The sequence below is a fragment of the Schistocerca piceifrons genome, chromosome 3 (genome assembly GCF_021461385.2).
Source record: "Schistocerca piceifrons isolate TAMUIC-IGC-003096 chromosome 3, iqSchPice1.1, whole genome shotgun sequence".
NCBI classification, from domain to species: Eukaryota; Metazoa; Arthropoda; class Insecta; order Orthoptera; family Acrididae; genus Schistocerca; species Schistocerca piceifrons.
In genome coordinates, this window is record NC_060140.1 from 107,356,170 (window position 1) to 107,383,998 (window position 27,829).

General features: G+C 42.4%; 1 protein-coding gene across 1 annotated transcript in view; it reads right to left on the minus strand.

The window, feature by feature from the left end:
• Positions 1-27,829, minus strand: part of LOC124788432 — a 120,962-nt gene that overhangs the window by 8,088 nt on the left and 85,045 nt on the right. Inside the window, exon 6 of the mRNA XM_047255703.1 lies at positions 18,619-18,825. Within this exon, the coding sequence (XP_047111659.1) occupies positions 18,619-18,825 (207 nt within the window). The remainder of the gene's footprint in view (positions 1-18,618; positions 18,826-27,829) is intronic.

Below are 27,829 nucleotides of genomic sequence, written 5' to 3' on the forward strand. Positions count from 1 at the left end.
AACTTCCACTGCTATGAGTGTGAATCCTGAATCCTCCTTCGTCATGCTGACAAAGTTTTATGAATTTATTTGTAAAAGTATAGTGCAAATTAAAATGTCCTGTGGTGCCTCTCCTGCTCCAAGGCCGCCCGTTTCACGTCCTACCCCCCTTAAGACTGACACAAATACCACGATTTCGCAATAATTTTCCTGAAAATTAAGATGCGCTATTGGCAGTCAGAAACACATCTGTGCTTAATTTTTTTTCTTAGTACGCCATTAGTAACACTCTTCTAGACATACATACACACGAAGTGAAGTGTAGTAGGAAGGAAAAAACAGTTTAAGAACGAGTATGCGAAAAAGAATGTTCGAAGGTGTCGTGTAAGTTCCTGCGATGGCAAGGAAAATCACAGGAAAGTAATCAAGATACCACCTCGTTTCAACATACGAGATGAAGAAATTAAAACTGACCTGTAAATTACGAAGCAAATAACAGTCTCAACATTATTCAACTGCGGTGCAGCGTACTGATAAACGATTCCTGATACAAAATGACGCGTGTTCCGTGAGGCTGTTAACTCCCTTGCTGTGGCCGTTGAACGTCGAACGACGGTCGTAAACGGCTCGCCACGGAGTTCCTTGAACGTAGAAATTGACTCTGCATCTAGGGGTGGAAAACTGCAAACTACAGGAATTTAATTGATATCTCAGTCCCAGTGAAGGCAGGTAGTAAACATTGATCCTACTTGCAGAGGAATCCTAATTAATTAGAAAATTGAGGAAATTTAACAGAGGATACAACTCTAATTAAAACAGAGTGAAGTGTAATAATGGGATATATTACCCTAAAATTTATAAACGTGTAACCGACAGCAGCCGTCACTGAAAAGATAAGCTACAGATGAAAAGAGACAGTAATCAATATATATAATTATAAAAAAAATTAACGCACCCATGAATTTTAAAGAACAGGAAAGAGCTGAATTCATTTGGGGAGAATACTAACATATCACAGAGACAGCTAAATATAGGGTCGACATTTTTATGATCTGCTCAAGATAATGTGCTGGCAAACATTAATCTGACTCAAGGCGGCAAGTGCTGACATTTCATTACGCCTGCGCCGAAGTGATCTTGGTGCAACAACTGGTCCGAAGAGAAGGTGGCAAACTGGGGCTGGGGCGGGTGCACTCTGAGATTTTGACATCTGTTAGGAACACACGAACTCCGATCAGCTCCCGACCTCAAAAAGTGGGCCTTGTACCAACTGCAAGCAGAGGTAGTGGTAAAAGACTACCGACTGGGACTTTGAGACCTGAGAAAGACTTTTGACCACAGAGGTTTCCCATTCTGCATTGACAACCGTCGAAACACAATCTTTTTGTAGCACTGCGTCCCGTATACAAAGAAGAAAAGAAGTTTTTTTTCCTGAAATTAACAGTTGCCGACATTTTGAGCGAATAATCAGATTCTCTCAAAATGAAAGCATTGGAATTTAGATTTTGGATTACTGTCCCCTTATTAGGGCTCTTTCCTCTCTGAATACTTAATCTGGAGAAAATTAGCATTTAATGTTTGGAGAATTTGAAATAAAGTGGATTATACGATAACAAGTTCGCCCGTGAGTAACTCATTAAAAATGAGTCGGGAATTGATTTTTACTGATCTAAGTTTCTTTGTTAATGGCCTCTCGAAAACGAATACGCTCGCGTCCCCACGACGACGCGCCTTGCTATGGTTGCATTATAAGTTCGCGCACTCACGTTAATTGAAACAGGCCTCACCTGATGAAATGAAAAGCTGAGGAGCCAAATGTCCAAGTATCTTTTCGCTCAGAGAACGAAAAAGTACAGCTTGGTCTGGAACTTATATGGACTAAGATGCAGGTCCTTTCCTACAATGCTCTAATGATTGGCTAGCTCCCACATGCACAGCTAATTAGCATTTCTTTTGAGTCGAACTTATTTGGAACATATCTTTCACTTGGGATACGTTTTCTGGTGTTCACACTCGTTTCGGATAGTATTCCGGTGATCGCTTTACGTTTTGGATTACATTGGCTCAAAAAAAAAATCCTTTGGGACTATTTTTTAATGCCACATGTACACTTGTGGGCATTAAAATTTTAACACTATGAAGACGGAATGTTAGAAACTTCCAATTCGCATGGAGTGTACTAGATGGTCGGATTTGCAAATGATTTACGACGACAGAAAGAACACAGGCGTAATGCCATCTAAATTATTATATAATGAAATACCATACTTGGCCTTTGTCATAGAGAAATCGCACTCTATTGTTGTTTGTTTGTGAGACGAGTGTGTTACGGCGTGTCCAAGGTGGAGAAAGGCATGAAATTTGAAATTGACGAGTTCAGGAGAACTACACTCATGCTCATAAATTAAGAATAATGCTGATACATGGTGAAACAACGCTCTGGTGGGCGGTTTGTGGGTTTAAATCACCTCGGGGTATGACCATGCGGTGCATTTAACCTGCGGTCGTCGCACGGTGGCGCTGGCAGCAGTCCACATACGCAAAGGTGTGTTGGGGCCTGTCAGTGTACGGTGCAGCGAGTAAGTTTGCAGACGTTTTCAGATGTGCTAATGGTGACTGTGTGTTGAAAATGGCTCAAAGAACACATATTGAAGACGTTATGAGGGGTAGAATATTAGGGCCACTGGAGGCTGGTCAAACAAAGCAGGTCGTAGCACGGGCCCTCCGTGTGCCACGAAGTGTGATCTCAAGATTATGGCAACGATTCCAGCAGACAGGAAACGTGTCCAGGCGCTACAGTACGGGACGTCCAAGGTGTACAACACCACAAGAAGTCCGGTATCTCACCATCAGTGCCCGCAGACGGCCACGGAATACCGCAGGTAGCCTTGCTTGGGACCTTACCGCAGCCACTGGAACAGTTGTCTCCAGACACACAGTCTACAGACGACTGAACAGACATGGTTTATTCGCCCGGAGACCTGCAAGGTGCATTCCACTGACCCCTGGTCACAGGAGAGCCCGTAAAGCCTGGTGTCAGGAACACACGGTCATTGGAACAGTGGTCCCAGGTTATGTTCACGGACGAGTCCAGGTATAGTCTGAACAGTGACTCTCGCCGTGTTTTCATCTGGCGTGAACCAGGAACGAGATACCAGCCCCTTAATGTTGTTGAAAGGGACCTGTATGGAGGTCGTGGTTTGATGGTGTGGGGTAGGATTATGATTGATGCGCGTACACCCCTGCATGTCTTTGACAGAGCAACTGTCAGGTCAGGTGTATCGGGATGTCATTTTGCACCAGTATGTCCGCCTTTTCAGGGGTGCAGTGGGTACCACCTTCCTCCTGATGGATGATAACGCACGGCCCTACTGAGCTGCCATCGTGGAGGAGTACCTTGAAACAGAAGATATCTGGCGAATGGAGTAGCCTGCCTGTTCTCCAGACCTAAACCTCATCCAGCAAGTTTGGAATGCTCTCGGTCGACGTATCGCTGCACGTCTTCAAACCCCTACGACACTTCAGGAGCTCCGACAGGCATTGGTGCAAGAATGGGAGGCTATACCCCAGCAGCTGCTCGACCACCTGATCCAGAGTATGCCAACCTGTTGTGCGGCCCGTGTACGTGTGCATGGTGATCATATCCCACATTGATGTCTGGGTGATGCGCAGCAAACATTGGCGTATTGTAGAACATGTGTTTCGGGACGGTTTTCTCATAAGTGTATTTAAACGGTCCCACGCTATTAGCGCCTGAAGGCTGTGGTGCGCCGAGCTACAACCATGTACATTGCAGGCGGCACTTCGTTGTCTCTTCAGACTAGTCTCGGTTCTGTATGGAGCGACACAATGGCCACACCCACGTGAGGAAGCTCCGAGGAGAGCACACGTCGCCAGAGTAATATTAGACATCGTCATACTACAGTAAAACACTTTCGAGGAGTACTGACAGCTTCCGGAATCCAAAGATGGCATTGAGTATACACGTAACTTAAAAGTATTCCGTGTCAACTTTTTATTTGTAGTTCGTTTAGAGAACAAATAATGTGACGTCAGCATCTACTACTATCTTTTCTTTTGTTGGCACTCCTCCTGATTGCACATTTTGCAGAAGGTGGTTTCATTCTTTTTTGTATATTTTATGATAATTTTAAAATTAATGAGATGCAGTTGGTAATTACACATTATTTTAAAGATTTTCTTGTCATAAATTGTTTCTCTAAATGTTTTTACAGCAAAAGTTGTTCGAGAGTGTTAATCAAGTCGGTTGGCTTAATGCAGTAATGCCATTGGTCAGCCCCATCATTATAGCAACTATAACTGCATATCGCAAGATCAGTGATAGAACCTGCCTTCGCTTTAAATTTTCATTATGAGGTCCGATATTATTTTGAAGAGCCATTTTTCTACAAGGCCAATTTTGGCGCTGAGATTCTTAATTGTCTTCTCACGGTCACGTATCACCTTATTAACGACTGACAGTTTACCATGGGTTACGCTGATTTTTCCACCCTCCTCATCAGTCATTTGTAAACTGCCCTTCCCTAATTTCTAAACTTTACCCATTGCTAACAATATTTCAAAAAATCGGTACAACAGGAAGTGTAGATTACAATAAAGGCTCATCACCTTGGGTGATGGTATCGGGTGTCAGTACACAACACCATCACCCTTGGTTCGCATAGCTGTTAATTTGCAGAGCACCCTTTACATTTCTGACGTGTTAAAGTTGTTGGCTGAGCTCAGTCTTAGAGGTTATCTTTCAACAATATAAGACAAGAAGTGTTTCCCATGTTTTAATGACCTGCCTACATACAGAGTTCTCTGCTGTTGCTCTGACCAGCACGTTCTCCTGAACTTTCACCCACTGAACACATCTGTTCTTGGTTTGTCATATGACAGTCACCCCTTCACTCACAAGCCACTATGATTGGTAAATTGTGCGAAACATCTATGTCATCCAATCTCAGATCACACTCAACCTGTAAAGCTTCATTTCCTTTGCTCCTCCACTTCTTGGTGATTCACTCTTTCGGCAGGTGGTGTATATGCAATGACTTAGAAAATTTCATGGGATAGTGGGGCACAGATGGCGCAGGTAAGGAGTATGCGTACCGCATGGTCCCTGTGTCAGCTGCTATTGGATAGGAGACTTTCTGAGAAATGGTTGTGCAAGTGATATGTGTAACATGTAACATCGTCGTGAGCTGACGCCGCTCGAACGGGATATCGTGGTCGGTGACAGAGGGGTAGGAGTTTCGATATCGGCAGTGGTCCAGGAATTAGGCTTCACGCGTTCAACCGTGTCCAGGATGTATCGTGAAAGGCTGAATGAGGGCGTCACAGTCCATAACAGACAAACTACCGGTCTTCCAGCCGACCTCGATGACCGTCACCAGAGACATCTGAGACGGATCGTGAATAGTGACAGAAAGGTAACAGTGCAACAAATCACGGCTCAATTTGACACAGAACCTGCTAGACACATCTCCCAGTGGACAGTCCACAGGAACATGGGTGTTCCATGGGGTATTGGAACCGGCGTGACACACTGGTACCACTTTTTAACCCAACGTGATTGGGCAAAACGACTTGCACTTATCGCCAATCACCAGGGATGCGCACTGGAACACGCCGTAACGTGCTATGGTCGGACGAATCGCTTTTCAACTACACCATGCAGCTGGGAGGCACTGTGTGTGGTGCAGACGAAAGAGATCTAGTACAAGGCAATGGTGTCTCTGTTATGGTCAGGGATGCATTTTCCTGGCATGGAATGGACCCCCTAGTTGTTCTGGAGGGGAATTTAAACGATCCGCCGTATGTTGAGGTGCTCGGGGACCATCCATTTTTGCCCTTTCAACACCCTGACGGTTCTGCGGTGTTTCAAGATTATAACACACCACCACATTGCTTCCATGACATCTACATCTACGTCTGCATTTATACTCGTCAAGCTACCCAACGGTGTGTGGCGGAGAGCACTTCACGTGCCACTGTCATTACCTCCCATTCCTGTTCCAGTCGCGTATGGTTCGCGGGAAGAACGACTGCCGGAAAGCCTCCGTGCGCGCTCGAATCTCTCTAATTTTACATTCGTGATCTCCTCGGGAGGTATAAGTAGGGGGAAACAATATATTCGATACCTCATCCAGAAACGCACCCTCTCGAAACCTGGACAGCAAGCTACACCGCGATGCAGAGCGCCTCTCTCGCAGAGTCTGCCACTTGAGTTTGCTAAACATCTCTGTAACGCTATCACGCTTACCAAATAACCCTGTGACGAAACACGCAGCTCTTCTTTGGATCTTCTCTATCTCCTCTGTCAACCCGACCTGGTATGGATCCCACACTGATGAGCAATACTCAAGTATAGGTCGAACCAGTGCTTTGTAAGCCACCTCCTTTGTTGATGGACTACATTTTCTGAAGACTCTCCCAATGAATCTCAACCCAGCACCTGCCTTACCAACAATTAATTTTATATGATCATTCCACTTCAAATCGTTCCGTACACATAGTCCCAGATATTTTACAGAAGTAACTGCTACCAGTGTTTGTTCTGCTATCATATAATCATACAATAAAGGATCCTTTTTTCTACGTACTCGCAATGCATTACATTTGTCTATGTTAAGGGTCAGTTGCCACTGCCTGCACCAAGTGCCTATCTGCTGGAGGTCTTCCTGCATTTCGCTGCAATTTTCTAATGCTGCAACTTGTCTGTATACTACAGCATCATCCGCGAAAAGCCGCATGGAACTTCCGACACTATCTACTAGGTCATTTATAAATATTGTGAAAAGCAATGGTCCCAAAACACTCCCCTGTGGCACGCCAGAGGTTACTTTAACGTCTGTAGACGTCTCTCCATTGATAACAATATGCTGTGTTCTGTTTGCTAAAAACTCTTCAATCCAGCCACACAGCTAGTCTGATATTCTGTAGGCTCTTACTTTGTCTATCAGGCGACGATGCGGAACTGTATCTAACGTCTTCCGCAAGCCAAGGAAAATGGCATCTACCGGGAGCCTGTATCTAATATTTTCTGGGTCTCATGAACAAATAAAGCGAGTTGGGTCAAGAATGGTTCCAGGAACATCCAGGGGAGTTCCAAAGACTGAGATGTCCATCCCAGAGCCCAGATTTGAACATCGAAGATATTTGTGCTCCATGCTACATGTCTTGCAACCACGAACAGACCAGAATTGGCTGCCGTTCTTCAAACAATTTGGTCAGCTGCTTCGAGAAGTGTACCAGGGACTTGTAGACTCACTTCCACGGCGTCTCATTGCAATATACAGGGACAGAGCGGCCCCCACGCTATATTAGACATTTGCTAAGTCAGTGTACACTCTAGTGCTTGGGTGGGCGAAAGCGCTATTGTAGGTGCGGACACCCGTGAGTGCCCACACCACCTGCCCGTGGGCGCTGTCAGCCAGCAGTTCCCCCTCCACCCCTCCGCTGACATCGATCGTTTGTTATCGATACTCGCGACGGCGATGCAAGACAGGCTTGCATACTTCGTGTTGTTAGTGTTGGTGGTGTCGAAGTCTCTTTGGCGATCGTGGTAGGACAATATTAGTGAGAGGAAAATGGCTAAGTAGGCGTTAACGTCCTCAAAACTAAAATCGGTTGAATACCTACGCTCCAGGTCACAGTGGGAAGAATATTAATTTTTCATTGAAATGCAATCCGGCCCGCTGACAGTGTCTGTTTTCTAATGGTAGTTTGTAGGGTTGGGAGAAGTACCATGTGAAGCGACAGTTTCAACTCCTTCCTGAGAAATTAGTAATCAATTTTGATCATGAAAAAAGGAAGGCTAAACTTCTCGAGTTAAAACAGGAAAGAGGGAAAGAAGAAAGTTCATGTAGATATATGTCACTTCTTGAAAACGTTGCTATTATTTATAAAGCGTTACGTGGATTTGACGTCGATTTTATCTTCACTTGTAATGGGACACCCTTTTGTAACATAACCTTTTTTTTTTTTTTTCTTTTTTGTAGAAATGACCGATACCATTTATAGTATCGATCTCTGATCATTCGCGGAGCGTGACACAGAGTGTTGGAGGAAGTCCAATTACTGGCTCTTGGATGACTGGCACAGATATGAAGAGGTCACGATGTGGCTGGTGCACAATATGGCGATTCTCCGTGTGGTGGTCAGACGTATTCGACCAGAACCTCGACGACGAATATGCCTGCCACCACGCTCCCATGCAGCTCATCATTGTGCGACTGTCTCTTCCTGATGTCCTATAACTCTGGTTATTGCACGATTCGACCAGCAGGCCAAACGGTGACCCACAACGAGGTCCATTGCAAAATCTCATGCTCATAATGCTGTCTCTGACGAGTACATCTCCTCCACAGAGATCACTCAGTATCTGATGTGTTCACACTCATTACATATCCTACTAGGTCTGGTAACAACACTAAATACGAACAGCCCTAATTAACTCTGTCGCCATTCTACCTGTTACAGAGAATCACAACTCTAATAGTTTACTAACTGGCGATGGTGTGTACGTTTTCTAAATTACATTGATATCAATGAATCTCATTTTTCGTCAAGCAATGTGATTAATTCCAGCACTGTAAACAGTGAGCAAGATAAGCTTTCCTCAAAGGCTGACCACCACAGTGTTTTCATAGGCATGATGTTACTGAATGTTGTCGAAAGGTAGTTCTCACAGCTGCAGCAGAACATCAGAGTACTGCGAGCTGACACAGCTTCTCATTAGAAGCGACTTATTTTAAATTTCGTTAGTGTTCTTTAGCTCCAGCTCCTATATTTCGAGTGTGTTTGTATATTTATCAGGCACAGTTCTACGCCTTATTGACTGTTTACTGTACAGAACCGATGTTTAAATAGCACCAACCATTTGTTTTGTGTATCAAGAGCCACTTGACAGTAGTTAGATCTTTCAGCCAAATGCTAACTTTCATAGCAGCAGCAGCCTATTAGAGTACTGGGAATTGACTTACTTAAAATTTCGTCAGGTCTCCTCTGCTTCAACTCCTGTATGTCGTACATGTCTGTGTGTTTATCATGCTGTCTTTAATATGGATATGAACTGTGATTGCTGTGTCCAGATGTGAGTTGAGCTGGTGACTTATTGCTCATAAGTCCAGGTGGTATTGACTTTGGTCACACATCTTGAGGTTGTTGCCAGTGGGCATCACTGTAGGAGGGGGGGGGGCAGACAGGATAATCCGAGGGACATCCAGCATGACCCACATGTCTCCCAACTGATCCACTACAGTGTTTGCCCTGGGTACTACCCGCACTGAAGTTGAACCCTGCCCAGTGGTCAAGTTGGAGGTCATTCCAAGTTGTGGCTGGTAGTGAAAGACTTTCCGGGGGCCAATAGGAGGCCCACCCTGGTTCATCTGACGAACAGTTGATATCTGTGATTGACAAAGGCCCTGAGAAGATGAAGTCGCTCGCATAGTTCCAGAGAACACCGCTCAGCTGGCAAGGTCTGGGCATTCACAGAGAGTGGGATTCCTGGTAGTTGGGAGCTCCAATGTTAGGAGCATAATGGGCCCTCGTAGGGATATGGCTGAAAAGGAGGGGAAGGAATCCAGTGTCCATCCTGCATACATACTGGAAGGAGTCATTTCAGATGTGAAACAGGTGCTTCGAGATGCCATGAGGAAACAGGGTGCAACCAACTGCAGGTGCTGGCTCATATTGCTACAAAAGGTGGGTGTTGCTCTGGATTGGAGGAGCCCTCTCTGGTTATGGGCAGCTAGCTGAAGTAAAGACTGCCAGTAAGTTTCGGGTGTGCAGCCGCAAGAAATCTCCTTTTTCTTCTTCTAATATTTCGGCTGTATACCATCGAGCGATCTTCAGAGTGAGTCGCAAGACTGCCGCTCCGGTGCTCGCTTCGTCCCTTTATACTCGTGTACCGCGCGACTGCGCATGCGGCCACAGATGCAAATACGCCAGAGACGTTGGTCTGCGGCAGAGACGTGCATAATGCGCAAGTTGTGTCTATGACTCTGCAGTCGATCTGTGTTGGCATATCGATATATCATTGTGAGCTGCTCAGTGACGACATCTTTGTGAGTTTATTACAGCAAGTGCCGGATTCCATGATTTATCAAGATTGAAACCACTATCTCTATTAATTAAATTCGTTGTCAAGCGAATTTCAATTGCCTCCTTCACTATTGAGTCAACAAAAGGATTGTGTAGTTGCCAAAATTTCGGCGTTGTCATACAACATACTGTGACCATCATCAATACAGTGATTTGCTGCTCTGAAAACATGGAGTTTACAAAATTGCATGTGAATATGGCCTTTCTTACATCGGACAAACAACTCGTACTGTCCAAGAAAGATGTACAGAACAGCGGAGGTACACACGACTTTTACAACCTAACAAGACGGCAGTGGCAGAGCACTGTATTAATAATGGTCACAGTATGTTGTATGACAATGTCGAAATTTTGGCAACGACATCATCCTTTTGGGATTCGATAGTGAAGGAGGCAATTGAAATTCGTTTGACAACGAATTTAATTAATAGAGATAGTGGTTTCAATCTCGATAAATCATGGAATCCAGCATTTGCTGTAATAAACTCACAAAGACATCGTCACAGTGTAGCTCACAATGATATATCGATATGCCAACACAGATCGACTGCGGAGTCATAGATACAACTTGCGCATTATGCACGTCTCTGCCGCCGACCAACATCTCTGGCGCATTTGCATCTGTGGCCGCATGCGCAGTCGCGCGATACAAGAGTATAAAGGGGACGAAGCGAGCACTGGAGCGGCAGTCTTGCGACTCACTCTAAAGATGGCTCGACGGTATACAACCAAAATATTAGGAGGAGGAGATTTCTTGCGGCTGCACACCCGAAACTTAGTGGAACAGTCTTTGCGCCGCCAAAACCTGATGATTCACATCAAGTACCTCTGCAGGGAGGAGATGGCCATGTGTGTTCAACGACTGGATAAGCTTCGACACTTGAGAGCAAGATTACTGAGCTCTTTAAGTTTTTTACTAAGGTGCCGTGACCAGGGCATAATTCCGAAGTTTGCCAGATTAGTACATTTTATAAAAACGACGTCTATGAATAAGATTTTACCAAAAGCTGGTTCTGCTATTGTTAAGGAGAGGATCCACTTTACTCGCCGATAATTAGACCTGGTTTCTGAAGAACTTTATCGCCTGCACCTGAGGATGTCTGTGGAGATACTCTATGATTCTTGGAAATGGATTGATGGTACAACTTGGGCCAAATCAGACTGGATTTGTGAGGTGGCCACATCCCAACAGACTGCAAAATTTAGTCGACTGAAGACGACATCGCAGCGAGAAACTGTTATTCGACGCCCTGGTATTAATATGACAGGTAGAGATTTGGACGATGCTACGATGATGGTTTTGAGTAAGGGACTGAATTTTGCACCCACGCCACAGGTTCTGCCATTGCCTTCGTTTATCAGCGCCATGGAAGAAGCTATTCGACCACTTCCCTCGGATTCAGCAGAGGAAATAAGACGTGAAACATGCCGTGCAATTATGAAGGCTCGCCCACAAAAGAGCAATATATCTGTGGTAGAGAGGGCTGCTCTACGCAAGCTTCGCCTGGATACGCAGACGGTGGTACTCCTAGCAGATAAAGGTAATGCTACTGTTTTACTGTCTCGGGACGAATACCATGATAAAATGTACAATTTATTGAGTTACAGCATGTACCGGAAGATCAGCAGGGATCCCACTAATCGAGTGGCGAAGAAAACTGTTTCGCTTCGGAATGATTCTCCCTTCCACCAGAAGTTGTCCGGAGATTAAAACCAAGTGGTCTGGTGCCTCCTAGACTTTATGGACTACCAAAGGTCCACAAGAAAGATGTTCCTCTACGCCCCATAGTGAGTAACATAGACTCTCCGAACTATGACGTTGCCACACATCTGGCATCATTGTTGAGGCCTCTTGTGGGAAAATGTACTCACCACATAAGAAACTCTGCTGACTTCATTAGTAAACTGAAATCATCGAAAATGAACCCGTCTGATATATTAGATAGTTCTGATGTGGTGGCTTTCTTTACAAAGATTCCCCTTCCAGAATCTCTACAACTTATTGAAAGAAGTTTTGACAAAGAGATATCAGCGTTATTTAAACATCTTCTGATCTCCACATATTTCTTATTTAACAACGAATTTTTTGAACAGACGGACGGAGTCGCCATGGGTAGTACCTTAGCCCCTCTGGTGGCCAATTTATTTATCGAGGACTTCGAGGAGAAGGCGCTTGAATCTGCTGACTTGAAACCCACGGTATTCTGGAGGTATGTTGATGACACCTTTGTAGTTTGCCCCCATGGCGAAGACAACTTGCAAGACTTCTTAAGACATCTGAACTCCCTCCACGATCAAATAAAGTTCACAATGGAAACTGAAAAGGAGGGATGCCTTCCATTCTTGGATGTTTTGGTTTGGCACAGAGAGGATGACATTTTGGGACATGAAGTGTATAGGAAACCGACGCACACCGATCTGTATTTACGTTCAAATAGCTGCCACCGTCCTGCCCAGACAATAAGTGTTCTCCACACTTTGACCCACAGGGCGCATATTAGTTCTTAAGATGAACTTTCCCACTTACAAAGAGTGTTTGAAGACAATGGGTACTCTCCACAACAAATACAGAGGGCACTGAAAATTAAACCGAAAGAGGCCACAAAGAAAGCAGATGAAGATGAAGAAACCTTTAAATCGATGGCCTTCCTGCCATATGTGGGTAGCCTCTCATCAAAAATAGGACGGATTCTCGGCAGACACAAAGTAAAAGTGATTTTTCGTCCTCCACCCAACACAGCTGCACTCGTGGGCTCCGTCAAAGATGACTTGCTGCTAAGAAAATCTGGAGTTTACAAAATTGCGTGTGAATGTGGCCTTTCTTACATCGGACAAACAACTCGTACTGTTCAAGAAAGATGTACAGAACACCGGCGGTACACACAACTTTTACAACCTAACAAGTCGACAGTGGCAGAGCACTGTATTGATAATGGTCACAGTATGTTGTATGACAACGTCGAAATTTTGGCAACTGCACAATCCTTTTGGGACTCGATATTGAAGGAGGCAATTGAAATTCACTTGACGACGAATTTAATTAATAGAGATAGTGGCTTCAATCTTGATAAATCATGGAATCCGGCACTTGCTGTAATAAACTCACAAAGATGTCGTCACAGTGCAGCTCACAATGATATATCGATATGCCAATACAGATCGACTACGGAGTCATAGATACAACTCGCACATTATGCACGTCTCTGCGGCCGACCAAAGTCTCTGGCGCATTTGCGTCTGTGGCTGCATGCGCAGTCGCGCGATACACGAGTACAAATGGACGAAGCGGGCACTGGAGAGACACCTCCCGTAAACTCGATCCTCCTCATCTGCTTGTCTCCCCCATCCTCTCCCACCCCCACCCGCTGCCGCGCCTGTATTCCCACGTCCCACCTGCTCTCCATCTTTCCACCCTCCTTACTCTCTCCCAAGGTGGCTTCCGCCAGCTCTCCCTCCCTGATGATGCCCTCCTCCCATCCACCTACCCCTCCTACCAACTTTGATCCTCCCTCCCCCTTCCTGTGTTTGTTCCTTTGGACACCCTCCCTCCCTTCTCTCCCCCTTCCCTCCCTCCTCCATGTCTCCCCACTCCTCCCCCGGACTTCCCCTCCCCTGTCCCTCTACTCCTCCTCCCATCTCCTCAGCCATTGGCATCTTTGTTCTCCCCTCTCCCCCCCCCCCCCCACACTTCTTCCCCTCTTGGCAGGTCCCCAGACTCGCACACGCTACGTGGACATTCGCGTACTGGAGATCATCGCTATCAGTGTCTCGTGTGTGCTGTCGTGTTTAGTGTTCAGTGTTCACTGTCACACTCCATCATTCACCTGTGCCATCGACATCTGCAGTATTTGTGCGTAGTGTCAACAGTTTGTAGTGTGGTTTATCATCGAGTGTGAATGGCTCTGTGTTTGTATTTATGTGTCTACTGTTTTATTACCCACCGTTATGTAACTTATGTGTATTCTTTCTGTTTTTCTCATTGTTTATTCTATGGCTGAAGAGCAGCGTAGAATGCTGCTGACAGCCTGCCTGTTGTACAGGTTTTAAAATAACAATAAGGAAAAAAAAACTGGAGCAACAGTCTTGCGACTCACGCTGAAGATGGCTCGAAGGTATACACCCGAAACATTAGGAGAAGGAGATTTCTTGCGGCTGCACACCCGAAACTTAAAGGAACAGTCTTTGCGCCGCCAAAACCTGAATATTCACATAAAGACTGCCAGTCTAGCTCGTGACATGAAGGTGTTGCTCACCATCTGTAGCATTGTCGACAGAACCGACCGTGTTTCTTTGGTACACAGCTGAGTGGAGGGTATGAATCAGAGGCTCAGATGGTTCTGTGACCGTGTAGGTTAAGGATTCCTCGACTTGCCCCCTAGGGTGGTAAGCTTCCAGGTTCCTCTATATAGGTCAGGAGTCTACTACATACAGAGAGCCGTTTCACAGTTAGCAGCGGCTGTGTGGTGGGGACTGGGCTGTCTTGAGAAAGTGCAGAAAGGGCTTCAGTTTCAAAGGGTGCAGGGTGAGTACAGGAGGAGGGTAGACATAACAACAGTCAATATCGTGGCTGTAAACGGTCGTAGCTGTGTTGGGAAAGAGCCAGCGCTCCAGATTCTAGTACAAAGCACTGAATCTCAAATCGTTACAGTTGCAGAAAGCTGGTTAAAGCCGGAAAAAGTTCGGAAATAAGTTTGTACAAAGCATCTAACCATGTTCAGAAATGATATATTAAATATAGTCGGTGGTGGAATGTTTATTGTTATCGTATGTAGTTTACCTAGTAGTGAAATCGAAGTGGAGAGTTTCTGTGAATTAGTATTGGTAAAGGTTATACTTGACAGCCGGAATAAATTAATAACTGGTTTCTTTTACCGAGACCCGATTCAGATGATTCAGTTCCTGAACAGTTCAAAGAAAATTTGAGTCTCATTCCAAATTGGTACCCACTTATAAATTATAGTTGATGGTGACTTCAATCTACCCACGGCATTCTAGAGAAATGCATGTTTAAAGTCCGTGGTAGGCATAAAGTGTCTTCCGAAATCACACTGAAGGCCTTTTCAGAAAATTATTTTGAACAGTTAATTCAAGAGCTCTCCCGACGTGCAAATGGTTTCGAAAACATCTTGATCTCTTAGCAACAAATACGGAAAATGATGACAGAGACAGGGTTTAACGAACACCAAGTTACTGTAACTAGACTGAACATCGTAATATCCAAAGCCTCCAAAAATTAATGCAACATATACCTATTTAAGAAACAGGTAAACATTCGCATGACAACAGTCTCGACTCCTTCCGATCTATGTAAGGGTAGACCAGATGTGGTTTAAATTCAGAGAAACAGCATTGACAGCAATTTCGAAATATATACCAAATAAATTAATAACAGGTGGTACTGATCCACAATGGTACATAAAACAAGTCAGAAGACTGTTGCAGAAGCAACGAAAAAAGCATACCAAATTGAAACATCGCAAAATTACCAAGATTTACGAAATTTTAAGAAGCCGAAATTTAGCACGAACCTCAATGCAAGATGCAGCTAACAGTTTTCACAACGAAACTCTCTTTCGAAATCTTGCAGAAAACGCAAAGAAATTCTGGTAGTGTGTAAAGTACACCACGGCAAGATGCAAACAATACCTTTACTGCCCGATAACAATGATGATGTTATTGAAGACAGTGTCACTAAAGGAAACTGTTAGTAAACACAATTTTCAGAAATTCCTTCACAAAAGAAGGCGAAGTAAATATTTCAGAATTCGAATCAAGAAGAACTGCCATCATGAGTAGCTTAGAAGTAGGTATCCTCGGTGTAGCGCTGCAAATTAAAACATTTAATAAAGGCAAGAAGTGCAGTCCACGTTGTATACTAGTCAGATTCCTTTCAGAGTATGCTGATGCAATAGCTCCGTACTTAGCAATCCTACGCAACTGCTCATTCGTAGAAAGATCTGTACCCAAAGAATGGAAAGTTGTACTAGTCACACCAATACCCAAGAAAGAAAATAGGAGTAAACCGCTGAATTACAGACCCGTTTCACTAACGTCGATTTTCTGTAGGGTTTGGAACATATACTGTATGAATGAACATTATGAATTACTTTGAAGAAAACGATTTGTTGACATATAGCCAATAAGGATTCAGAAAATATCGTTCTTGTGAAATACGGCTAGTTTTTTGTCATCATGAAGTAATGAGTGCTGTTGACAGGGGACGTCAAGCTTATTCCATATTTTTAGATTTCCGGACGGATTTCAACACCATTCTTCACAAGCGACTTCTAATCAAATTGTGTGCCTATTTAGTATCGTCTTAGCTGTGTGGCTGGATTCGTGATTTCACAGATCGTAACAATCGGCAGAAAGACAACGAATAAAATAGAAGTAATATCTAGCGTTTCTCAAGGAACTGTTATTGGCCCTCCACTGTTCTCAAGCTACATAAACTATTTAGGAGACAATCTGAGTAGCCATCTTAGATTTTTTTCGGAAATGATGCTGTCATTTAACGAGTGATAAAGTCATCAGTGATCAAAGCGAATTGCAAAATGTTATGCAGAGGATATCTATGTGGTACAAAAAGTGCCAGTTGAGTGTAAATAAAGAAAAGTGGCAAGTCATTCATATGAGTACTAAAAGGAATCCGCTAAATTTCGGTTACACGATAAATCACACAAATTTAATATTCAATTAAATACTTAGGCATTACAATTACACATAACTAAAGACTACAATTTATTAGCAGAAAACTGAGAAAATACAACAGGTCTAATAAAGGGACTACCCCTACTACGTTTGTAAGTCCTCTTCTGGAGTATTGCTGTGTGGCGGGGGATCCACATCCGATAGAACTGACAGAGGACATCGAAAAATTCAAACAAGGGCAGCTCGTTTTGTATTATGGCGAAATAGGGGAGAGAGTGCCACGGATAAGATACACAAACTGGGATGGGAGTCATTAAAACAAAGGCGTTTTTCGCTTCAGCAGGACCTGCTCATGAAATCTCAATCACCAACTTTCTCCTCCAAGAGTAAAAATATTTTGTTAGCGCCTACCTACATAGAAGAAATGGTCGTCATAATAAAATAAGATAAATCAGAGCTTGCACAGAAAGATTTAAATGTTCGTTTCTCCCGCGTGCTGTTAGAGAGTGGAGCGGTAGAAAATTAGCTGGAAGGTGGTTCGATGAACACTCTGACGGGCCCTTAAATGTGAATTGCAAAGTAATCACGTAGAAGTAGATGTGGTATGTTCCTCTGAACTGAATTAACTAGGCATTTATGGAGGGACCTACAGTTCAACAAGGACTCCGAATTACTGTACAAGTCGGCGTATTTCATGTATACAAATCATTGGCTGAAACGAAAGAAGCTATGAGTGAGTGAACAATATCCTAGGATCATTTTGAGATTGAACCACAGATCTTTAGTCTCTGATTACGATTTTTGATAACATTAAGCCATTTAGTACAACCTTGGAAGACGTTTCGATAGTATCAAAAATTGTATGGAGAAGAAATACACAGAAACGGATCTTATCTGAGCCACCTTTGATTTGCAGATGAAGCTGTTTTGTTTGCTTCAGATCAAGAAGAACTTAACCGAAGGATGAGGGAAATGGACAGGGAAAGTTTCTCGATAAGTCCATAAAATTAATTACAGTTAGAGCAAAACTATGTCCACTAAGTATGCCGGCAGGAAAAACATAAAAATTCGTGACGAAGTTATAGAAACAATCGATGAATTTATGTACTTAGGGCATTTGAAAATAAATGTGTATGGACAGCTAAATAAGCAAACAGGAGAGTATAAACAGCTCAAGTTCATTTAGGAAACTAAATGCCGTATTTAGAAGTATATTCCCCATTTGCCTTACATGGAAAACATAACCATTGCACAATGTTAGTAATAATTTACAGAAATGAAATATGGACGTTAAGTGCTCTAACAGTTCAAGAGCTAATGGTTTTCAAGCGTTTAGTGAAAGACACGGACCGAAAGACAAATGAATGAGTAATAGAAATGACAGTACTTGAGGACTGTTAACGAAACTGAAATGGAGATGGTTGGGATGGAGATACAGCGAGATCAAATGGTGGGAGATGGACTAGGAAGGTGCTACGTTGGAATCTTTGTTGTAAGGAAAGATCTAGACGACTGCTTAATGGAAAATGAACTGATAAGATAAAAAAAAAACAAGCATGGCAAGTTAGATTGTTCAAAGCTAATTCAGTGTGTAGAAGTTTGGAAGAGGCCTATATCAACCAACTGATGATAAAAGGATGCTGCTGGATGAAGTCGTCAATTTTACTACACTTAAAACAAAGTACATCGTTGACTTCTTTCAACGACTCAGAAACCCCTGTCTTTGGGGTCCACGGGAAGCAATTCATGTGGTATACTGTAACACATTTTACTTTCCCAATCCTCTCGACATTCTGGAATGATAGCAGCAGGGAAAAATTGGGTATACATTTCATTTGAGCGACAATGCAAGACGAGACGATAATGACAGAGTGTTACCTGGAGAAAAGTGTGCCTGGAGAGCGTGTAGGTCTTGCCCACGGTTAGAGTGAGGGGGTGGACGGCACGTGACGTCAGCAGCAGCAGCGCCCTCCGAAGACGCACGTCGCCCTGCAGCCAGGTGCCGCTGTAGGCCGAGCTGGACAGCCGGTCGCTCTGCATCAACATCAATTTCTTTTGTATGTCCATCCTTTTAGCAGGAGGTCTCTGGAAGACGGCCGTTTACTATCGTGACAAAAAAAAAAACACCTACAGCCGTCCTTATGATTTAATTTATTTTGCCACTACCAGTTTCAACGCTTCATTGCGTCATCTTCAGGCTGTCTTTGATGCGGTACAGGTTGATATGATGCCAATGCTTAACCCATCAGTTGCCAGCACTACTGGATGCGCAGATAATGTGTCAGCACTCCAACCATGGATGGTTCGTTGGACGGCAGAATACCACTGTGAGAGGAGTGGGAAGGATAGTAGGCAGGACATTTCTCATTTCAGGGCACAACGAGAGGTAGTCGAAATCCTGGCAGAGAATGTAATTCAGTTGCTGCAGTCCTGGATGCTACTGAGTTACGAGGGGAATGTTCCTTTGTGGCTGGACGGTAGGACTTTGTGAGGTGGTGGGAGACTGGAAAGATAAGGCACAGGAGATTTGTTTTTGTACAAGGTTGGGAGCATAATTAATGTTTGTGAAGGCTTCAGTGAGACCCTTTCGAAAGGGGCTGCTCCCCAAATAAAGAGACTAATGATCGTGCTACATTCTCATGGTTAAAATACAGCAAAAATCAAAAATACCAGTGACTGGTACAGCAACCGTGTAAAACATAAAATTAAAACAGAAGAAGAAATAATTAACTTTATACTATGCTATTATATTGAAGCTTTAATAAATTATACACTTACAAACAATTCCAATCTCATAAAATTAACATTTAACTGTCTGTGCATTATTCAGTATAATACCCTGAAACTTATTCAGGTTCCATATGGGTATATATTGTCTCTGCTTGACATGAAACTAAACAAACTAAAGCCATACTTTAGAAATTATCCCCTAAAGAATAAATAGTTAACTGAAGCACTAGGTATCTTAATATATAACTAAAATAATTATGACACATCAAGTGTGTATTAATTGTAAATCAGCTTCAATCAGATGAGTAGTTAAATGCTAAAATTTTGATAAAGGCTAGATGAGGTGCTAATATACAAAAATCTTTCTTTGACATAAATTAATTATTTCACAATCCAGTTTAATACTTATAAAGTATCATAAAATATCTCTGTTTTACAAAACATTCCAATTCAGTAATACTAACAAAATTATTTCTATTAAATTTAAAAAAAACAGAAAGCAAAGATATATAATAAATATTCAAAATATTCTGATATGTACAGAACAAAGTCAATGTAAGTGAAATACTTCACTAGCAAGTTACATCTTGAACCTCTTTTTGTCTATAATTTACAGTACATCTACTTTGTTCTTATTTGCCTCATATAATCTGAAACTACTACAAATAACCATTAATTAAATTAGTCATAGTGAGAGGCACTATCAGTTTGGTCACACCAAGGAGCTGACGTTACTTACACTAAAGAAATTTAATTGCTATCAGTAATCTCATCAACCATGCGTTTGTTTGGTGTGAAAGGAAAACACACATAAAAGTTTTATAGTTTCCATTGAAAATCCATAATTTAATTCCAAATTAATAAATAACTGTTTCAAATAATAATATTCGTTTGTCTGATGGCTCAAAATATTTTGGTGCTAAATATGTCTTAATTTCAAACAGACTTGATAACTATATGAAATTACTGGATAAAGGAAAACTCATTTTAACAAGTCTTTCATATATTTAGTGATAAATAATGGATGTATCAAACGTCTCAAAAATGAGATCGACAGGAAGAGCAAAATGGCTAAGCAGAGATGGCTGGAGGGCAAATGTAAGGATGTAGAGGCTTATCTCACTAGAGGTAAGATAGTTACTGCATACATGAAAATTAAAGAGACCTTTGGGGAAAAGAGAACTACTTGCATGAATATCAAGAGCTCAGATGGAAACCCAGTTCTAAGCAAAGAAGGGAAAGCAGAAAGGTGGAAGGAGTATATAGAGGGTCTATACAAGGGCGATGTACTTGAGGACATATTATGGAAACGGAAGAGGATGTAGATGAAGATGAAATGGGAGATACGATACTGCGTGAAGAGTTTGACAGAGCACTGAAAGACCTGAGTCGAAACAAGGCCCCGGGAGTAGACAACATTCCATTAGAGTTACTGACAGCCTTGCGAGAGCCAGGCCTAACAAAACTATACCATCTAGTGAGCAAGATGTATGAGACAGGCGAAATATTCAAGAAGAATATAATAATTCCAATCAAAAAGAAAGCAGATATTGACAGATGTGAAAATTTCCAAACCATCAATTTAATAAGCCACGGCTACAAAATACAAGCACGAATTCTTTAGAGACGAATGGAAAAACTGGTAGAAGCCGACCTCGGGGTAGATCAGTTTGGATTCCATAGAAATGTTGGAACACATGAGATAATACTGACCCTACGACTTATAAAATAAAATAGTTTAAGGAAAGGCAAACCTACGTTTCTAGCATTTGTAGACTTAGAGAAAGCTTTTGACAATGTTGACTGGAATACTCTCTTCCAAATTCTGAAGGAGGCAGGGGTAAAATACAGGGAGCGAAAGGCTATTTACAATTTGTACAGAAACCAGATGGCAGCTATAAGAGTCGAGGGGCATGAAAGGGAAGCAGTGGTTGCGATGGGAGTGAGACAGGGTTGTAGCCTATCACCTATGTTATTCAATCTGTATATTGAGCAAGCAATACAGGAAACAAGAGAAAAATTCGGAGTAGGAATTATAATCCATGGAGAAGAAATAAAAAATTTGAGGTTCGCCAATGACATTGTAATTCTGTCAGAGACAGCAAAGGACCTGGAAGTGCAGTTGAGTGGAATGGACAGTGTCTTGAAAGGAGGATATAAGATGAACATCAACAAAAGAAAAACAAGGATAATGGACTGTAGTCGAATTAAATCGGGTGATGCTGCGGGGATTAGATGAGACGCTTAAAGTAGTAAAGGAGTTTTGCTATTTGGGGAGCAAAATAACTGATGGTGTTCGAAGTAGAGAGGATATAAAATGTAGACTGGCAGTGGCAAGGAAAGCGGTTCTGAAGAAGAGAAATTTGTTAACATCGAGTATAGATTTAAGTGTCAGGAAGTCGTTTCTCAAAGTATTTGTATGGAGTGTAGCAATGAATGGAAGTGAAACGTGGACAATAAATAGCTTAGATAAGAAGAGAATAGAAGCTTTCGAAATGTGGTGCTACAGAAGAGTGCTGAAGATTAGATGGGTTGATCACATAACTAATGAGTAGGTATTGAATAGAATTGGAGAGAAGAGAAATTTGTGGCGCAACTTGCTAGAAGAAGGGATCAGTTGGTTGGACATATTCTGAGGCATCAAGGGATCACCATTTTAGTATTGCAGGGCAGAGCGGAGGGTAAAAATCGTAGAGGGAGGCCAAGAGATGAATACACTAAACAGATTCAGATGGATGTAGGTTGCAGTAAGTACTGAGAGATGAAGAAGCTTGCACAGGTTAGAGTAGCATGGAGAGCTGCATCAAACCAGTCTCTGGACTGAAGACCACAACAACAACACCAATGGATGTATAAGCAAGAATAAAAAGTTAGTGGAAATAGGAATACTTGTAGTAATAAATAAGAAGTAATTAAACTTTAAGAAATAACAAATAAAAAAGAATATAAAAAAATTTAAGAACGGCAAACTCTGCACTAGATGACCAAGCGAAGATCTAAGTAAAGAAAAAAAGATGAATTTTTCTTTCAATTACATAAATATCATAATAATGTACGTAATATTATTCATTCCTATCCTTTTTTTACAAAATAATATAATATCATTTATATTTGTTCAGTTATTTATTAACTTTATGAAATGTACTAATAAATAGTTAAGTATACTACATATATGTTACAGATAATTTTAATTTTTCAATATAAAATTATAATAATTGTACTAATAATTTTAAAAACTGTTTACATTGATTATGCAAAGCAGTAAATGATATTTAATTACACTATTCTAAGTTTTTTAAGTGTTTTGTTGTATATTCTGTATTATTTCTCATAAAATAGGTGCCTATGACTTAGGGAGAGAGAGAGAGTGTGTCAGAGAGAGAGAGAAAGAGAGAGAGAGAGAGAGAGAGAGAGAGAGAGATAGAGAGAAAGAGTGTCAGAGAGAGAGAGGCACGGAGGGAGAGAGAGATTTATTTCTATTGATTAAGTAGTGGTATTTATTAAATCATAAATCAATACTACAAAATATTTAATGACAGTACTGGAAATAACTTATTACATGCCAACCTAATGTGAAGCTGTAATCTAACCATATATCTTAAATATAAATACACTTATCCGCACGCCACATCAGCCAGGCGAAAAGAAAAATTATATAACTAGCTTCAGAAATTTAATTAGGAAAATTATTGGTAATGAACTTTCTCCTCCATAGAGTAACAAGGAATTCGAGTTTCACGAGACGGGTGTTTCAGATTCTTCAGCTGGAGAACAGTAAAGTACTAGAAGAGAAGCTACGGTTTCCATGGTATACACTCACTTAACTGTGTGAAATACGCTGTGTGGCGTAGTCGGAAGCAGGAGCAGTACTGAGCTGTTTTTCCCTGCTCGTAAGTTCTTTTTCTCTATTCCATGCACGTACCAGAAGTCGCAGTAGCATGTAGGCGTATCAGATGGTGCCGACGCTACACCCTCAACTACAAACGTCGGCTCACGTATCACAAACAAAAGGTGACCGACATCAGAAGTAATCGATAGTGAAACTAATAATCAACGAACGAGGTAGCAAAACTATGCACCTCTGTTTTTTGACAAGTTAGAGAGCAGGACTTCATGCAGAGTTTAAACAAAAACCATTATCTCTATTTATAAGGTTACTTGCCTCTGTTTTTTGACAAGTTAGAGAGCAAGATTTTATGCAGAATTTAAACAAAAACCATTATCTCTGTTTATAAGGTTACTTGTTAATTTAATTTCAACACTTTTCTTAATAACACTATCTCATTAGCTAGAAGTGCATGCCAGAATCTAGGTGTTGTTATATTCCAAAGGATGATCGGTGCCAAGACAATGTTCTGCAATGGCGAATTTGCTCTTTTGTTGTAGGCGTGTGTGACGCTTATGCTCAGTACACCGGCCCTCCACGGTCTTGATAGTCTGGCCAATACATCTTAGGTCACAACTGCATGGATTACGATAGACACCCGCCTTATACAAACAAAGATCATCCTATATGGAACCTAAAAGTATCCTGGCCTTAGATGGTGGTCGAAAAACACACATCACATCATATTTCCGCAAAATACGACGAATCCTGTTCGAAATGCTCCCTGCGTAAGGCAAACAGGCCGTAGACTTTGGAGCTACCTCGGTATTATCATCGCTCACCCTGTCCCTCAATTGGTCGATGGTGCAACGCACATATAATTTGTCTTTCACTATAACTATTCTGTCGAAAGGCGACTTCGAGATGGTCTAACTCAGCTGACAAACTCTCAGCGTGCGAGATGACATGGGCCCTGTGAACCAAGATACGAAGTATTCCTTTACATGGAGCCGGGCCATCACAAGTATCAGCCTGCTGCCTATAAACAGTATGTGCCAACGTACCTTCCATCTCCCTATTGGCCACCACATCTAGGAAAGGAAGATAGCCATCCTTTCCTACCTCCATCGTGAAACGAATGTTCGGGTGGACTGAGTTCGGGTGTTCTAAGAAGCTGTTCAAATTGTCACTGCCATGAGGCCAAATAATAAAAGTATTGTCTACACATATGAAAAAACAGGCCGGTTTCAAAGCCGCCAAGGCTCGTTCCTCGAAATATTGCATAAACAAACTGACAATAATAGGACACGACAGGTTTCTCATCGCAACTCCTATTTGTCTGCTCCTAGTACGAGTCATTGAACAAAAAGTAAGTGGCAGTCAACACATGTAGAAGTAAGTTCAATACCTCAGCAGCAGACCTAACCTCAATGAACCGTAACGAATCAGACAGGGGAATCCGAGTGAAGAGAGAGAGACAACATAAAAACTTACTAAAATATTAGTTATTCAAACGTAGTCCCTCTAATCGACGTTATAAATCCGCCGAGTTCTTAGTGTGGAATTCCCACCGACTTACAATAGGGCTTAACAGAGTACCAAGGTCCACACACGATATGTCGGAGTAACAACGTTACTCACAATCGGATGAAGAAGAACACGTTCCTCGTGGGCTTTAGGGAGGCCATAAACCAAGGGGAACAGCACAATTAAGAACTGAAACTCTTGGTAGTCTCTTGTGATAAGTAACTTTTCTTCAGGAGGCTGTTAGTCTTTCTCTTAAAACTTTTCGAGGGGTCAACAGCGATCCTATGATACTCTGAATCAGACAGGAAACACTGCATCATTTGAACGTGTGGACAAGTTAAAGCGTTTTACTGTTGAAAACTGGCAAGTGTGAGTGAGTGTTATCTTTCCGAAGTTTCTCTGAAAACTGAGTTTTTAAATTCGCTTGGACAGCGCTTAGTTGCTGCAGTTTTGCCTTGAAAATGTTAGGGCGTGTTTCCGTCGCAAAATCAGCGATTGTCGGCGATGTCACCAGGTTGCATTCCCGTTAATTACTTGACTTAGGGGAATGCAGCCTGGTGACATCGCCGACAACCGCTGTTTGTCCAAAACAATGGTAGCATTGTCCTTGTCCGCAGGTAAAATGACAATACTTGGATCAACTCTATGTGAGATCAGTTTTGGGTGGATGTTGAAAGGTGGTTACACTTAGCCACAGCGCCAGAGATTGCGCCAAAGAGTATTTTACGCCGCCTCCACTGGCGCAGTTGGCAGTTGTTCAGAGAATGTCGAGGGCAGTTGTAGTTCAGAGGTTGCCGTGGGAAGTGCTTGTTGAGAGGATGTCGAGAGCAGTACTAGTTGAGAGCATGTCATGTGCAGTTGTTCTTCTGCTGGGCGAGAGAGTAGATGCTGTTCGGTTGGTGTAATGTATATATGGAAGATGTTGTGATCACAGTGTATTTTTCGTCAATATATATGGAGCTAACAAAAAAATTTTTTATATCAAATTTCCTAAATAACAATGCGTCTTGGTCACAGGTTCAGTCAACAAAGCATCTGGCTCGTGTTAATGTATTAGACTTGTAATTCTGGTTTCTATGTGCAATTATAATATTTCTGGTTTTTCAATTAGTTCATTGTAAATGGTGTTTAAAATATCTCGTCGTATTGAGGAAGAACCGTGCCAGATACGTGTACGTTAAATCACACTTCCACACACAGAACAGTTACACTTGTGCTTTGTTGTTTCGTAGCTTTTATAGTTGCTGGGGACTTAATTAATCAATTGCGTTAACGGAAATTTTCTTTCATTCTTTATTGTTATTTTATGCAGTCAGATTGCGTACTAATACTAGTCAGGGCCAACCGGTTACGAGACTTCGTAACCGGAGACATAGCTACTAAAATTATTGCATTCATTTTATAATTAAGCCCCCATGCAATGTGCCCCTGTCAACACACCCTCCTAGCCTCCTCTGCACCATCAGAGGGTAGTTTAAAAATAGCCTGTTCATTAAAACCAATCACTGGCAAACGCTTGGGAGTCGATACAAAATTTAAATCTTTCCCTAGCACGGATAAAACTACAAGTACACTACATTTTGCTAAGGTACTACTGTGGCCAGCGAGATCCCGAGGCGTGTCCCCACAGAATATTTGTGGTACCAGTTCAGACGCCACTCCATTCCAGTGGCAATATCCAGGATATTAAGGGCCTGTTTATAACAATTGTAGGACAGCTTGTATCAGGAGACTAACAGAGTCAGTGCTTGCATCCGTACCAGAGGAAGTGCAACGTGATACTGATAACTGGGCTCCTACTGCCAAGTTCTTTGCAAATCTCACTCGATTTAGTAATAGCTGAAATAACATCACATACTCTACAAACCTGTGAAGTTTCGTTTTGTTTCTTCCTCCCCTCCTGGGTGCTTCACTTTGTTTGTCTGGCAGTATAATATGTAACCAACACCTCGAAAAGGAAAAGAACAATTAAGGTACAAAACCAATTGCCGATATTTTGTATTTTTTGGTAACTGGAGAAGGCAGAAAAAAAGAAAAACGGGAGAGTAAAAATCGAATGGAATGTTTTTGGTAAACTAAACAGTACAGACTATAGAGAGACGTGTTGAAAGAACTGAGTGTTTCTCAGCGAGCATCAGAGAGAAGGCTGTTGGCAATTATCAGGAGAGATAGGCAAAGAGAGAAAACAGACAGGAGTGTCAGACACAATCATGACTGTAGTGAAGATAAAATGGAGGTGGGCACGAGAAGTATGCAGGCGAATGGATGGTAAGGAGGCGATTTTCCAGATTTACACTGAGGTGAAAAAGTCATGGGGTACCTTCTAATATCGTGTCGGACCTCCTTCCAGCGTAGTGCAGCAACTCGACGTGGTGTGGAATCAACAAGTCTCCTGCAGAAATATTGAGTCATGCTGCCTCTATAGAAGTCCGTAAGTGCGGAAGTGTTGGCAGTGCAGGATTGTGTGCATGGGCTGACCTATTATATCCCATAAAAGTTCGATGGGATTCATCAGAATGTTCTTCAAACCAATCACAAACAACCCAGTGACATGACGCATCGCCATCCATAAAAATTCCGTTGTTGTTTGGGGACGTGAAGACCATAAATGGCTGAAAAAGGTCTTCAAGTAGCCGAACATAACCATTTCCAGTCAATGATCGGTCCAGTTTGACCAGAGAACCCAGACCATTCCATCTTCACACAGTCCACTCCATTATGAAGCCACCACCAGCTTGCACAGTGCCTTGCTGACAACTTGGAACTATGGCTTTGTGAGGTCTGTTCCACACTTGAACGTTACCATCAGCTCTTACCAACTGAAATCGGACTCGTCTGACAAGACCAAGCTTTTCCAATCATCTAGGGCCCAACCAATATGATCACAAGCCCATGAGAGACGCTGCAGCCGGTGCCGTGCTGTAAGCAAAGGCTCTTGTGTCAGTCCTATGCTACCATGGCCCACAACGCCAAATTTCCCTGCACTGTCCTAACGGATACGTTCGC